This window comes from Plecotus auritus (genome assembly GCF_963455305.1).
Source record: "Plecotus auritus genome assembly, chromosome: 9".
NCBI lineage: Eukaryota > Metazoa > Chordata > Mammalia > Chiroptera > Vespertilionidae > Plecotus > Plecotus auritus.
Window position 1 is genome coordinate 96,644,071 of NC_137783.1, and position 16,567 is coordinate 96,660,637.

At 40.3% G+C, this 16,567-nt stretch overlaps 1 protein-coding gene across 1 annotated transcript; it reads right to left on the minus strand.

Annotated features, from left to right (window-relative positions):
- Nucleotides 1-1,174: 1,174 nt before the first annotated feature.
- On the minus strand, nucleotides 1,175-16,019 carry LOC308233620 (tripartite motif-containing protein 64-like; the record flags this gene model as incomplete). The annotated part of the gene is made up of 7 exons (XM_080640600.1): nucleotides 1,175-1,269; nucleotides 10,094-10,249; nucleotides 11,344-11,441; nucleotides 12,375-12,397; nucleotides 13,126-13,356; nucleotides 14,941-15,036; nucleotides 15,609-16,019. The coding sequence occupies 7 exons, from the start codon at nucleotides 16,017-16,019 to the stop codon at nucleotides 1,175-1,177; spliced, it is 1,110 nt and encodes a 369-aa protein (XP_080496726.1).
- Between the last annotated feature and the right edge of the window lie 548 nt (nucleotides 16,020-16,567).

The following is a 16,567-nucleotide window of genomic DNA, read 5'->3' on the forward strand; positions in this document are numbered from 1 at the left end:
GAGCAGGGACTCTTAGGACAATGTGAGCTCCCCCGCACCATCCTCTGGCATTAGTGTGGAGACAGCCTGTCCCTCAGGGACTTCAGAAGAGGTTTCCCACTCTTTTATCTTCGAATTTGATAATTAGTTTTCATATAATTAACCATTGCTTTGTTCTCAAGTCTGGTTGTATTGTCATTTCCCTGTGGCTTAAAAACTTGAAATTTTACTTCCAATTTTTAAAATTTGACTAAAGAGTTCTTCCACACTTTTTGCTTATGTTTGGATGCAATGTGGAGTGAGACTTTGAAATCCCTTTTTTTATCAGTTGCTAAAGAAACTTATACAACATTATGTTTGAATATGTTTTTCTTTCCCCATTGATCTTTTATGTATCCTTCATTATAAATACATCCTTATAGAGCACTAGCTTATTTTCAGACCATCTATTCTTATATTTGCATGTAGTTTTTAAAATATTTTTTATTGATTTTTAGAGAGAGAGGGGAAAAGAGGGAAACAGATCTTCTGCGGCCTGCTACCTGGAATGGAGCCTGAAACCCAGGCATGTGCCCTGATTGGGTATCAAACCAGCAACCTTTGGATGCAGAGCTCTTTCTATGTAATTGTGCATTGATCCCCAAGGATTTGATATTTGTGTGATCATAAGGTATTTAAGATAACACAGATGTTCACCCACAAAATTCTACCTTAAAAAAATCCTTCATTTTTAAATATTACTTTTCCTCATCTTAAAAATATGTTCAAATTATGTTTTATTTGTGTGACTTTATACAGAAATAATCCTAAAATGATGGTTTTACAATATTTGTTATTCCAGATAAATAGAATTTTCCCACGTGGAAGTGGAAGAAAAGAATTCTTTGCGGAGGTAATGACTTTAAGGAGAGGGAGAAAGAAGGTGTGTTCGGGAATAAGAGTTTGGCTGAAGTCTGATGGAGAGATACTGAAAGCACAAGAGATAAAGCTGGAGAAGGCTTTGGTCAGGCGGTGGAGGCCCTTCAATGGTCAGCTGGGGATTTTGCACTAATGAGTTGGCAGTGAAGGAGCATCAGCATTTCTCAGCAGCACAGTTGCCACTCAGGATGTCAGAAGTGGGTCTTTCTTTGAGAGAGATGGCAGCCTATATGCTTAGAGTGAAGGGACAGAAGCAGCAAAAACTTGCAAAGATATTTCAACACCGAACTCCTTTATGTAGCACATACTTGTTTTTATCCAAGTCTTGCAGTTTCTCGCTGAACTTAGAAGCAATTTCTGTAAAGTTCTTCACTGCAGAAAAGAGTGAGTCTGAAAGAGAAATTAGGACCTAATGGTATTGCTCTATAACTGAAGCAAAGAGAAAAATAGTGTAAGCTGTTCTTTGTATTTTACAAAGTATTAACATTTTGTATATTTCCAGATAAGCACAAGTGGGGGAAAAATGCACTTATAGCTATAAAGAAAATATTTGATCATGTAGAACAACAATAAATGAAAAATGGACCTCAGGCATGTCATCATATTTTAGAGATTAACAGAAACATACAGATTATGAATTCTGAAAATGTGTAGCATACCAAAGGACACACTGTATGTTTCCATTTCTTGTGGATGTTTCATTGAAATGTTGTAGACTTTGTCAGCATACTTTCTTAAAACTATGGCATAATCTCAACAGTCGAAAGGGAGCACGATGGAATTGGCTAGTTCAAATACCATCCCTCCTCCAACCTGGGCCATAGCATGGTGATACTTAAAAAGGTGGATCATAAAACTTTTCCACCAATTCATAGGTTTCATAAACACTATGATACAGTGGATAGCTGCTGAATTTGTTTATTGCCTACAAAAAAAAAAAAAAAAAAAAAAAAAACCCAAAGAACAAAATATATCTCTTGTAAGATAGCTTATAATAAAATACAGTGCCATATTTACTAGTAATATTAGTGAGACTATTTTGGTCAGTAATGAATAAAGGAAAGTGTTTAAGTTCCTCAATAAGCCACTTACCAAAGGGTTAGTATAATATAAAAATCTGTCCCAGGTTTTTACTATAGTAAACCCTGCATTTTGGGGACCACAATTTAATGGGCTTTGGATTTAATGGACAAAAGTTACTGTCCTTATGTCATATGTAAAAATTAACATCCTGTTCATTTTAAAATGCTTTTAACCAAAATGTGCTTATAATTGAATTTACAGGTTATTTTTTTGTTATTATTCACTGTTATTTAGAACCAATTTTACAAAATAGGCCATGTCCCCCCCCCCAAAAAAAAAGCTGTAGTAATCTTACCACATAAATAAATATTACATGTTTACAAATATAGTCTACATACATAAATCCAAGTGGCACCACTCATAATCAATGTTCCAGGAATGATGAGCACGTGACCTCACCACACACCTCATCCCACGCATTAATTGGTTCTGTTGTCACTGACCTGATTTCTACAGCAGTTTTAAAGTTGCTGGCTGATTTTCCACATGCAGGGAGCATTTGCTTACACCTGGTGACTGGTAAATACATACATTTGAGAGCTATTCAGTATAAATTTAAAATTACAGTGTCTCTCTCACATCAATATTTTTCTGTCTCTGTCTCTCCCCCCCCCCATCTCTCCTCCTTCCACTCTCTAAGAAAAAAATGGTAGATACTAAAAATCATCTTTTTAAAAATAACAGGTTCTGAACTGGGATCAAATGGCCCAAAATCTCAACAGCAATCCTGAAGGCTGGAAAACAATGAAGGCTGCCCAAATATCAAGATCTCAGCCTTGCCTTCAGTGTCCCCCTGACTGACATGAATTCAAATTTTTGAGGGTACAGAATCTCTAACCAAAAGTTGATGCCCAGCCAAACTATGGAAGAATTATGTGTGGCACAGATAACACCTTTCAGACATTTAGCTTTCATACATCTTTTTCAGGAAGTGCCTGAAGAATGAGCTTCAAAACAAGGAGAGAGTATACAAGAAAGAGGAGGAAACAAAATCCGGAGAACAGGAGATGCAATAGAGGAGATAAATGAGGTACCCTCAGATTTCTCCGTGAAGGAAAAATTTCACAGGCAACATCTGTGCCCCAGGCAGAGAGAACCAGAGAACCCAGAGGAGCCTCAGGGGATGATGAGCTCTGCCACATCACCTGATGTGTTTGAATAGGTGAAGAGTGTGTAGTAAATTGCTTATGGGTACCTGGAGGAAAACAGTGAAAGTGTTCTAATCCACAAGTATAGTGCAGCTATAAACTGAGACAATGGGATGAGGGTTAAGTATTTGGAGGCTGAGAGAAGAAGCCATTTGAGAAAACTGAATGCCTAACTTCCCTAGTAAGAGGTAAATGGGTAATACATAAAACTGATCAGGTGAAAGCACTTTAGTCTGCTGAACAGAATCAAAGGTGGGTAAGTTGGATAAGGGACCCACGGTTTTTCACTATTAATTCTTCTAGTTCTATGTGACATTTTATGAAGTTTATACTTATGTTATTTTCTCAAAGGTAAAAGCTGGGAGAAACCAAGATGGTGGCATAGGTAAACACCTAAATTACTGCCTCGCACAACAATTTCAAAACTACAACTAAAAGACAAAATGGACATCATCCAGAACCACAGGAAAGCTGGCTGAGTGGAAATTCTACAACTAGAAGGAAAGAGAAAAGCACATTGAGACTCAGAGGATCTGCAAAAGACTGAGGTAGGGAGACTCGAGAGCGGAGAGGACTGGCGGCTGAGTGCATGGCTGGCTTTCTCAAGTGGGAGGGAGACGGAAGCTCCTGACTATGCTGAACTCCAGTTCTGGGTGAGACTCTGGGAACCCAGTCTCATTCTGGGAGAAACTGGACTGTCTGGCAGTGGGTGAAACTCAAGGGCGGCTTTCTCTCAGAGGTGCTTGCAGCAATTACTGAGGGACACTGAGACTCAGGGGCCTCATAGGGCAGGGCTGACAGGAAGCCAAAGCTGTCTGCTCTGCCCTGAGACTCTGCCCCATCCAAGCTGAGCAAAGAGGCTTTTGCAATTTTGCAAGTCTTGTCTCATAAGGGTGTCTCCAGCACAGAAGTTCTCCCAGCATAGACACAACTGATCCTCACAGCCAATTGGCCTGGAGGTCAATTCCTTCCAGTGATAACAACAACAATCAAGGCTCGCAACTAAGGTACATGCCCTTGACCAGAATCAAGCCCGGGACCCTTCAATCTGCAGGCTGACGCTCTATCCACTGAGCCAAACCAGTTAGGGCCCAACACCATTTATTGAAGAGACTGTCTTGACTCCATTGTATGCTCTTGCCTCCTTTGTCAAATATTAATTGAGCTTAGTGGTTTGGGTCAATTTCTGGGTTCTCTATTCTATTGCATTGGTCTATATGTCTGTTCTTATGCCAGTACCAGGCTGTTTTGAGAACAGTGGCTTTGTAATGCAGCTTGATATCTGGTATTGAGATCCCTCCTACATTGTTCTTCTTTCTCAGGATTGTTGTGGCTATTTGGGGTCTTTTTTTATTCCAGATGAATTTTTGGAGAGTTTATTCTAGGTTTGTGAAATATGCCATTGGTATTTTAATGGACAGTGCATTGAATCTATAGATTGCTTTGGGTAGTATGGACATTTTAATGGTGTTGATTCTACCAATCCATAAACTTTTTTATAGATGACATGAGGAAAATGATGCTCTGAAATCTCCCTGGAATCCATAATGTAGGACACCATAACTGAAATAATGTTTAGAAACACAGTGAAAGGGTACATTTCATGTTACTGACCCAAAAGTATACCTACCCTGTCCACAGATCTCTAAACATCCTATCTAATAAAAGAGTAATATGCAAATTGACCGTCACTCCAACATGCAAGGTGGCTGCCCCCATGTGGATACAAGATGGCCGCCACAAGATGGCCAGCAGGGGAGGGAAGTTAGGGGTGACCAGGCTGGCAGAGGAGGGAAGTTGGGGGTGACCAGGCCTGCAGGGGAGGGCAGTTGGGGGGGGGGACCCAGGCCTGCAGGGGAGGGCAGTTGGGGGGGAACCGGGCCTGCAGGGAAGGGCAGTTGGGGGGGACAGGCCTGCAGGGAAGGGCAGTTGGGGGGGACCCAGGCCGTCAGGGGAGGGCAATTGGAGGGGACCCGGCCTGCATGGGAGGGCAGTTGTGGGGGACCAGGCCAGCAGGGGAGGGCAGTTAGGGGTGACCAGGCTGGCAGGGGAGGGCAGTTAGGGGCAATCAGGCTGGCAGGGAAGCAGTTAAGCATCAATCAGTCTGGCAGGGGAGTGGTTAGGGGGTGATCAGGCTGTCAGGCAGAAGTGGTTAGGGGCAATCAGGCAGGCAGGCAGGCGAGCAGTTGGGAGCCAGCAGTCCTGGATTGTGAGAGGGATGTCTGACTGCCCGTTTAGGCCCGATCCTGCCAGGATCGGGCCTAAACGGGCAGTCAGACATCCCTTGAGGGGTCCCAGATTGGAGAGGGTGCAGGCTGGGCTGAGGGACACACACCGCTGTGCACGAATTTCGTGCACTGGGCCTCTAGTCTATATATATAAAAGCCTAAGCAACCATTACAACCAGTCAACTGAACAACTGTTTGTCCTGTCGCTATGACATGCACTGACTACCTGGGGCCAGATGCTCAATGCAGGAGCTGCCCCCTGGTGATCAGTGTGCTCCCACAGCCAACCTCCTGCTGCCTGCCAACCTCCTGTGGTCCTGCCCCATGGCCAGCCAACCACCCAGTCTCGATTGGCCCAATTGGGACTGGGTGAGACGACCCCCATCATCCCCGAATGCTGGCTAGGCCAGGGGACCCCACCTATGCACAAATTTGTGCACTGGGCCTCTAGTTATGGAATAATGGTTAATAAATTGTCAAGAGAGTGTTCTATTGCATAACACAAAAGTAACATACTCCTACATCTAGCTCCCAGGATTGCCTACCTTGTCCCGCATCTAACCCCCTCTCCTGTAAAGGTAATCATATCTTGGTGATTAATAAGCCCTGATTCTAATGATTATATCTTGATATTTATATAAATAAAATCATATGGTATATACCCTCTGTGTATAATTCCTTTTTATTTAAAAGTATGCTGGTGAGATTGATATATTTCCCTGTATATAACAATTGTTTTTATTGTTTTGTCTCAGAGTATTCCACTATATGAGTGTACCACAATTTGTTCATGCTACTGTTGATGAACTTGCTCATTTCCAACTGGGTAAGCATGAAAAGTGCTTCCACGCAGGCACTACACATATCCACTTTGTGGTCATACACATGCATTGCTATTGGGTGTGTAACATGGACTGAAATCATTGGATCATAGTGTATTAACTTGTACTAACAAAGAGTTTGCCAAAGTGACTATGCCAGTTTACTTTAAGCAATAGATGGTAGCTTTGTTTCCTCTATTCTTCTGTTACCACAGTTCCTTACCTATTTTAATATCTGTATCATTTTGTGTTTGACAGTGCAGTTTTCATTTGCATTTAGCTAATAATAAATGCCTTTGAACACTTTCCATAGGCTTACCAGTACAAACCTATGGATTCCATTTTTTTTTTTTTTTTAGTTAAATGCCTGTTCAAATTACCCCTTCCAATATTTTTAGGTCTAGTTGACTTGTCCTTTTCTTATTGACTTTTAGAATTCTTTCTGTTCCTTCTGTAGAGTCATTTGTTGGATACAGATATGTTAAATATCTTCTTCCATTATTGCCATGCATTTTCAATGGTGTCTCAATGCATACAAGCTACTAAAAATTGAATACATTTCAGTTTATGATTAGTAAATCATGTGCCTCATTTAGGAAAATCTTCACAATTACATGGGAGTAAGCATACTACAGATTCATTTATTCATTTTTTCACCTTATGTTTATTGTCATTTATTTTCTAAGTGTTGCATTGAATAGTGGGAAAAGACACAAATACTGTCTTTACTCTTAGAATTTTCAGTCTAGTAGCAATAAATAACTACCAATTTGATGAAAGTTTGTTGACTATTATGATAAGTATAATAGGCTCAGAAAGTTTGAATTAAGAGGAATACACAGGTCTGTGGAGTCAGGGAGGACATCCTTCAAAAACTGTTATTTAAGCCCTGGCCGGTTTGGCTCAGTGGATAGAGTGTTGGCCTGTGGACTGAAGGGTCCCAGGTTCAATTCCAGCCAAGGGCACATGCCCAGGTTGCAGGTTTCATCCCCAGTGGGGGGCGTGCAGGGGGCAGCCGATCAATGATTCTCTCTCATCATTGATGTTTCTATCTCTTCCTTCCTCTCTGAAATCACTAAATATATTTTTTTTAAAAAAAAACTGTTATTTAAGCTGAAAAGTCATAAGTAACTAGATTTAGGGAAATGATAAAGTACCTCAGGCAGTGGGATCTACCCAACTAGGACAGTTTGTTTATTAACCTGAAATATACACCTCTTTATTTTTCTATCAAATTTGGTTCAGATAGTCAAGTAACGCACATCAGAAAGTATTATAACAAGTGAAAGGAACCAGATGCAAAAAGTCACACATTGTGTGATTCCATGTACTTGAAATGTATATACTAGACAAGTCCACAAAGATTGAGAGTCAATTCTGGGTTGACAAGGAGGGCGAAAGAGTGAATAGGAAGTGAATGTTAATAAGTAATTGTTCCTTTTGGTGTAATGAAACTGTCCTGAAATTAGATAGTTTTGATTGTTACATAACCCTCTGATATTACTAAAATTACTGAATAAAGTAAAGGGATGACTTTTATGGTATTGACCTTTTACCTTAGTATGATTGTGTTTTTTCTTAAAAGCCATTGATTCATTGATTATATTTAGGAATAAATGCTCCATCATAAACATTTTTATTAAAAGACAATTTATAAACCTAGGGTGCATATATTATTTCTGATTGTTATTTCGGGTTTTAAGGCTATATTCCCAGAAATGGGATGGTGGAGTCAAATGGAAATTCCATTTTTAATTTTTAGAGAAAACTTTATAATGTTTTCCATAGTGGTTACACCAATGCCCATTCCAACCAGCAGTGAATTAGTGTTCCCTTTTCTCCACATCCTTGCCAGCACTTATTGTTTGTTGAGTTTTTGATGATAGGCATTCTGACAGGTGGGAGGTGATATCTCATTATGTTTTTAATTTGAATCTCTCTGATGATTAGTGACTTTGGGAAAGTTTTCATATCTCTTAGGCATTTGTATGTCCTCTTTGAAGAAATATCTAATCAGGCCTTCTGCCAATTTTTTAAGTGGATAATTTGTCTTCCTTTGTTGAGTTGTATGAGTATTTTATATATTTTGGTTATTAACCCCATATCAGATGTGTCATTGGCAAATATGTTCTTCCATACAGTGGGTTCCTTTTTCATTTTGATATATTTCTGCTGTGCAAAATCTTTTTATTTTGATGTAGTCTCATTTGTGTATTTTCGCCCAAGTTTCCTTTGCCCAATAGCTAAGCTTTGGAAACAGCCCAAGTGCCCATCAGTAGATGTATGGCTAAAAAAGCTGTGAGGTATTTACACAATAGAATATTATGCATCTGTGAAAAACAGGTATATCTTACCCTTTGGGATAGCATGGATGGACCTGGAGAGTATTATGCTACATGAAATAAGCAAATCTGAGAAAGACAAATATCACATGATCTTACTTTTTTGTGGAATCAAACAAACGAAATGAATTCACCAATAAAATAAGGTCAGAAGCATGGAAGAATGGAACAGGCTGACATACATTGATGTGGGGATTGGGGAATGAGAAAATAAAACAAAATAACTTATATGCATAGCCCAAGCAGAGGTGGAATATGGTGGTGAAGACCTGGGGGATGGGGAGTGTGTAGGGCTAAGAGGCAGGATGTAAAGGAGGAAATAGGAGACATCTATAATACTATCAACAATCCTATATAATAAAAGGGTAATATGCAAATTGACCATCACTCAAACTCACAAGATGGCTACTCCCATGTGGTCAAACATGGTCACCCCCATATGGACACAAGATGGCCACCACAAGATGGCTGGCAGGGGAGGGCAGTTGTGGGCAATCAGGCCCGCAGGAGAGGGCAGTTGGAATGGACCAGGCCTGCAGGTGAGGGCAGTTGGGGGGGATCAGGCCAAGAGAGGGCAGTTGGGGCGAGATCAGACCTGCAGGGGAGGGCAGTTGGGGGTGACCAGGCCTGCAGGGGCAGAAAGTTAGGGGCAACCAAGCTGGCAGGGGAGGGCAGTTAAGGGTGACCAGGCCTGCAGGGGAGGGCAGTTAGGGGCAATCGGGCTGGCAGGGGAGCAGTTAGGCATCAATCAGGCTGGCAGGGGAGTGGTTAGGGGGTGATCAGGCTGGCAGGCAGGCAGGCGAGCAGTTGGGAGCCAGCAGTCCTGGATTGTGAGAGGGATGTCCAACTGCCTACTGGGATAGGGCCTAAATGGGCAGTCAGACATCCCTTGAGGGGTCCCAGATTGGAGAGGGTGCAGGCTGGGCTGAGGGACACACACACACACACACACACACACACACACACACCCATGCACGAATTTCGTGCACTGAGCCTCTAGTAATATATATAGATAGATAGATAGATAGATAGATAGATAGATAGATGTATATATAAAGACAATTTATAAATACATTTATAAATTTAATGTGGTTATGCCATTTTATAAACATACAATAATTATGTACCCTTAAATTACAATGTGCTAGGTATCACCCTGTTACCTCACAGGATATTTCCTGAAAATAGTGTACACAGTTATGGAAATCATCAAATAAATGGCTAAAACTTAACTTTTCATGAAGCTTCAAAGCAAAGGAAAGGCTTCAGAGGGGAAGAGAAGGAGGAAGAAGCTAAACTACATATGAGGGAACCATTGCCAGCATCATGGAAGCTCACAATTCCTTTGTCATAATCCAGAAACACTCCAATCTTACCCACAGGCATTTTCACATGATGAACTAAGAGTGGGCGGTTAGTGGAGAGATAATAATGATCATTCAGCTTCAATGAAAATAGAAAAGATGCTTCTCCCCAATCAATAAAGAAAAGGTTATCCATTATGAGGATATCTTTACAGACTCCCAGAATCCAACACGAGGGGTGTGGCACATCCACCTCCCAGTAATGTCTACCAGAGGTGAAGGTATGCGTTCCCCAAATCACAAAACTCCGCAGTCTCTGGGGCTCCCTGGACATGTTGTAATGGTCAGCTGGAAATAGCATACTGCTCACATCCCCAGAAATGCACATGAAGAGACTGATGGTTCCATCACTCAGGACATTATCCACTGCAGAGAGAGGCAAAAAACAGGTCAATAAATGGAATTTCCATGGCCTGAGGGGCAGAGTCTCTTCATTTGCCCCTCCTCCAGGGAAATACAAAATAAAGACAGCAAAGAGAGTACAGACTGGCTCATCTACAAAGAACAAGTGTTATCACTATCTCTATACAGAAATCCTTCACATTACATAGAAGAAGAAAACAAAACCTCTGCACATATCACAAAGAGTGTGACAGTGTGAAGCAGAGATTTAATGTCAACCTCTGGGTAGTTTGTTTCAGGTCACACCTAAAACCTTTTCTTTCCTTTAGAAAACAATTCTTGTGTTGATTGACCTTGACACTATTTAATAAATAAACAGCACTTTGCTGTTATGTGGGTTGTTATTGGAGTATAAGTGGCACCTGTTACTTTTTCAAGAATGTAAATATTTGATTGAAATACATATTATGGATAAATTAGTAATTTCTGAAGAGAGTGCTTTGGATTTTCATTATCTGTTCAGACCCTGCATAAATCTAATCTCAATTTCATTTCTGGGGTTTAGACCTGCTCTCTACTATGAGCCTAATATGATTGGACCGTGGTCACAGATCCTTCTCTGTCAGTGGTTTTGACATTGATCTAACAGCACTAAAATTATTCTGCTTGTGACATTTTCAGTCCTTTGTTGGACTTTCTGATTTTATAAGTAATAAATATTCTTAGTGCAATTCAAGATAAATGCATTGATAATATACAACAGGTTAAATCCATCAAGGTAATATTTAAACATTCAAAAGTGGGGTAACTGAGTAAACATACAATATTGATGGCTACTCTGAGAACTAAATATTCTATCTCCTTGTGACCATATGGTCAACCTCATTGCTCTTCTCCTCTATGGATACCAAACATCAATAAAAATAGGTATCTTGCTTTGTATTTTCAATAAGTTGCAAAGTTCATTGCGATATGACTACACAAGGGAAGAAGATATAATTTTGGAAAGTGATGGACTGCCTTCATGAGAGAAAAGATAATGTTAAAATGGAAAAAGAACCTATAAAACTAAGAACCACAAAGAAATTGAGGCCTAATGCCATAGGGCAAGCTCTTACCTCTGAACTTGTTCAGCAAGTCCAGGAGTCCAGTGCAGCACCAGGAAGTGAGGTCTGGATTCACTGGCTGAGGCTTTTGATTCTGCACCAATTCGGTCCTGTGAAGAATGACATCAGTGGCATTTGGAGGCAAAGGTTAGTCACAAATCCAGTCTAAAAATCATAGCTTTTCATCCAAGATATTTCATCAGGATCCTCTCATTCTGAGCTAATGGAGTATTCATTATAGTCTACTCTTGTGGAGATATACGAAATGTTACCTTCTTTTCTAAATTTATAAATTATATTGAATGCCAACTTCCCCATTCTTCTGAGATATTATTGCATTTCTAAAATGATTGAGAATCATTTCCTCTCTCTATTCCACCTCAGAGAATGTAAACCCCTGGGTATCTGACAGGGAGCAGAACATCCAGGCAGAGTCTTTGGGACTTGAGTCTCAGAGTCGTCACCAAAGAGACATTCAGCTTCTGACAGGGGAGAGTCCACAGAGCCAGGCAGCTCTGCTCTTTTTTTTTTTTTTTTTTTTTTTTTCCCCTCAAGCAGGAACACCTAACTTCTGCCTGGCTCCTGAAGGTCTAACTTCTTAAGGGGCACCAGGAGGTCATTCCCCCTGAGGTCTGACCTGCAGTGATGGAACAGGCTGAGTCATTGCTAGTCCTGGGAACAAAATCAATCCTAACACATTTATAGCAAAGTTCCCGATTTCCTACCCTTTTCAACTTCCAACTGTGCCGTGTAAGGTACCTTTTCTGTGATACCTTCAAAAATCACTCCAGTAATGTTTATTATGCTAAATAGGGATATGGTAGGAGAGAGGGGCTGGAAGATAACTCAGAAGCTCAGAAGTTTTCGGGTACATATGAATTCAGCCACATGGAAAGGAAACTTCTGAGACCAGAAGGCCTCAGGGCCACTTTTGAAAGAAAACGGGAAATAGCTACAGAGGAAAAGATTTCTAGCTCAAAACATGTACAGCTCCCTCATTAAGAAGAAAATGACTTTCTCAGAAAGTATTAGTGTAAACTCACCTTTCCAACACAGTTCCCAAATCCTGCAAAACAAACAGAAAAAGAAGGTAAACGTGCAAATTATGTCCTTTTACATATTTTCTAGAGTTTGTTTTCATAATGTACTTTTTCCTATTCCCCTTTAAGGAACAATCAGAGGCCATCTTAATAATAACACTTAAACTAAAACACGCAGAGCTTCCTCAAGGTGTCCTGAGGATGGAAGAAGGTCAGGCAGAGAAGTGAAGTGATGCAACCAGGTCTAGGTTTCCAATATCACTCATTGCCCTGTTATTCCCAAGGAGAGATCTGACCATTTACAACGATGAAAGCAAAACAGGTCATCCAATGAAAAATACAGAGAGCTTTAGAATTGATTGACAAATTCTAGAAATATTGCCTAGGCAAGGGTCAAAACCTCAATGTCTTTAGCTAGTTGCTTTTATGGCAATAGCAGAGAGTGACATTGGATTAAGGGAATATAAATAATGAATGATCACAGCAAAGTTAATGTTGCCCTGCTCAGAGATTGACTGAATTTGGAAAATCTGTCTGTGGAGGTGGTACTTCAGATTACACTGAAATCACTTTATCCTATGTCAGCTACTTAGGCAAAGAGGTCCCAAAGAAAATAAGTGACTGACTGGACAGACACGATGATGGGAGTCCAGGAGCATAATCACTTAGTTGAAGGTAATGGTGTATGCAGGCATCATAGCCACGTTGTACATAATAGGATTCCTCTCTCTGAGGATGGACCCTCCCCTCTCACCTGGAGCATCTCCATATCTGGCTTGTGGCACATGCCCATCTGCTCTCTAAATATTTCTTTCAGGCTTTCTGTCTGTTGGGTCATTCTGATTTTGCTTTCCTGCAGTTGTTGGATGATCTCATTTGCTTCTCTCTCCATTGTGTCCACATAGAGGCACTCCTCCTCATAGAGAAATTGATGAATCTTCTGATATTCAGCTCTGATCATCACCTTCCTAAGGGCCACATACTCCTGCACAGATAGAGGATCAAAGGGATTACACATTCTCACTCTAAAGAGATTATCAAACTTCCATTTTTTTCCTTAGTTTCATCAAGAAAATATTTGAGAAACTTTTTGCCTCAGACCTCAGTGTCTTGGGTATTTGCAAGCCCTTCTGTACATACTGACCCTATGTTCCTGGACTCTTTTCCTATTAAATCAAGCCCTCTACAGGGTCCCAGACTAGCCCACCTGATGTTACTCAGTGGTTGGGTGTCCACCTATTAACCAGGCAGTCAGGTTCAATTCCAGGTCAGGACACATACTGGGCTTTAGGGCTGAATCCCCTGCAGGGGATATAAGGAAGGCAGCTGATCAATGATTCCCTCTTATCACTGATATTTCTATCTCTTTCTCCCTTCCTCTCTGAAATCAATAAAAATATTTAAAAATTAAAAAATAAAGAGTCCCGCCCTAACCGGTTTGGCTCAGTGGATAGAGCGTCGGCCTGTAGACTGAAAGGTCCCAGGTTCGATTCCAGTCAAGGGCATGTACCTTGGTTGCGGGCACATCCCCAGTGGGGGGTGTGCAGGAGGCAGGTGATCGATGTTTCTCTCTCATCGATGTTTCTGACTCTCTATCCCTCTCCCTTCCTCTCTGTAAAAAATCAATAAAATATATTTAAAAAATAAATAAATAAAATAAAAATAAAAAAATAAAGAGTCCCTGTGATGTTGCTTCCCAGTTCTTACTCCATCAATCATTTCTTTTTCACTACCTTCTTTTTCTATTGGTCCTTTGCTTGATTTTATTAGGTATTTTAAAGATTTCACTATACACCATATTATACAGATTTTTTTAAAATTCTCTATTTTTTTCTTGGTGCTACTTTATTTCTCTCCTCTCTTTCACAGTTAAACTTAGTGTGGTATTGTCTTTTACTCCATTTCTGAAAAGATTTATCAAACACCTCTCAAGGCTTGCATACACACAGTTGATTGACTCTTGAACAACATCCATATGGACTGTGATTTTTTTTCAATAAATACTCAGTTGACCATCTATGTCTGTGTATTTCCTATTCAAATATCCATCCCTTGGCAGATCCAAGACCATATTTTTGATCTGATGTTGGAATTTATGAATGCAAAGGGTCAACTCTATGCATTGTTTTACAACATTTTACAAAATAATTTGAACACCCCCAGAATTTGGTATCCATGGGATCCAGTAAACAATGTCTCACAGATAAGAAAGAATAAGAAAATTGTGGGCAAATCCAAGGTTATATGTGGATATTTGACTTCAAGCAGTTGGGACCCTAGCCTCCCACTCTCTTCCACAGTCACTTGAGTGTAGCATTCTTTCCACTAGCTTCCTTGAGTGTAGAGGGTGAACTGCATGCATTGTTTTAAACCGTATGTACTATATATTTGGCCACTATATTTGTTATTGCTGATATATTTTTTAAAAACAACTGCTTTTCCCTGGGCAGAAACTATTATTCTTTAACCATTATTCTTTAACTCCAATGTACCTAAAACTATAAGCCAGCATTTCTCAATCTGCATAAATATATAAAAGTAAATATAAGCAGAACATGTTCATTTTTACCTCCAATGACTTGGCTTTCCTAGCTTCCAAGTTCACATTGTTTTGCATTTCTTGAGTCATATTCCATAAGGAGCCCATTCTCTTGAGAAGTTCCTCCTGCAAAATAACCATGAGCTTTAGTGACACCTAAGATGGTTATTGTAAATTTTATCCTCTTTTTTATGGTTAAAGGCAGATGTTGAAAGCCCTGTCACCCTGAGTTAGAATGAAGAGGTCTGATCTTTTCACATTAATCTGATTTGATTCCTATATTTGGATCATCAAAGGTGACAGAAACATAAAATCAGAAGTTTGGGGAGACCTTACAGATCATTTCTTGAGAAATTGACACCCAGATTTTCATGTATCCTGACTATGAAGAAGTCAAACTTGCATCAGAATCCAGTGTTCCTGTTGCTAGCCACCTGCCCCACAATAGCACCAATTCTACATATTTGGACAAAATATCTAAGGAAATCTACCTTAGTAAAAGCTCAACACAGCTCTGATTATAGTGTCCAAGTTGACCAACAGCATTGCCAGGATACACTTATAATTTTGAATTTTGCATTGAAACATTACTAGCTTCACCAGTTCCATTAATATCAATCAATTTCCTTTACATCATCCTCTTCTTTCTCTCACTTAGGAGCCTACATCTACCAAATTGCATAAAAGGCACCACTTACCCTGTATTCCTCAGCAGCCTGTTGTGCCGGCCTGTGGCTGTGAGCCACATGGTTCCGGGAATCAGAGCAGTGCCTACAGAATAGTTTCTTTTCAACGTCACAGAAGAGCCTCTTTGCTGCTTTGTGTGCCACACAGAACTGCTCCTCAGAGCTGTTGACAGAGTCAGCTCTGGCCTGTCTGGCTAGGGAAGCCAGGCTCCTGAGAGGGATGCTGGTTTTGAAATAGTGCTTCTCTGACACTTGTCTGCAATGAGGGCAGCGCATTGGAGTATGGGCCGCATCCCAGCTGAGGCACAGGCAGGGACGGCAAAAGCTGTGCCCACAGTCTAAGGTGACCGGATCTAGGAAGTAGTTCATACAGATGGAGCAGATGAGTTCCATCAGCAAGCCTGGCAAGGTGTGTGACTCCATGTTTCTGAAACTGAAATAAAAGAAAGACAGACAGAATGAGAGAGGGAGATACAGAAAGTTATTCTTCCTCCCAGATGAGAAAGAAAAAAAAAAAAAGACCTTTGGATAAAGGCATGTCTGCTTGAGCACTATCTACCTATTAACTTGGTATCTAACCTACTCTTTAATTTAACTCCAATAAAAACCTAGACATAACAAATCTAGACAGGTTGGGTTTATGCTAAGATATAAATGAGAAAATGAGACAAGAGAGTCCTCAGCATGCTTTTTGTTTAAAATAAACAATGATCTGGGCCCTGTCTGGTAGGCTCAATTAGTTAGAGCGCCATCCCAACACGCCAAGGATTGGGGTTTGATCCCTGGTCAGGGTATATAGAAGAATCAACTAAGGAATGAATAAATAAGTAGAACAACAAATCAATGTTTCACTTTCTCTATCCCTCTTCCTCTCTTTCTCTAAAATTGATGAATTTTTAAAAATAAACCATGATCTCAATCATACCTCACTTATTGTTTGGTTCACTAGTGCATATACAGACTATAAATTA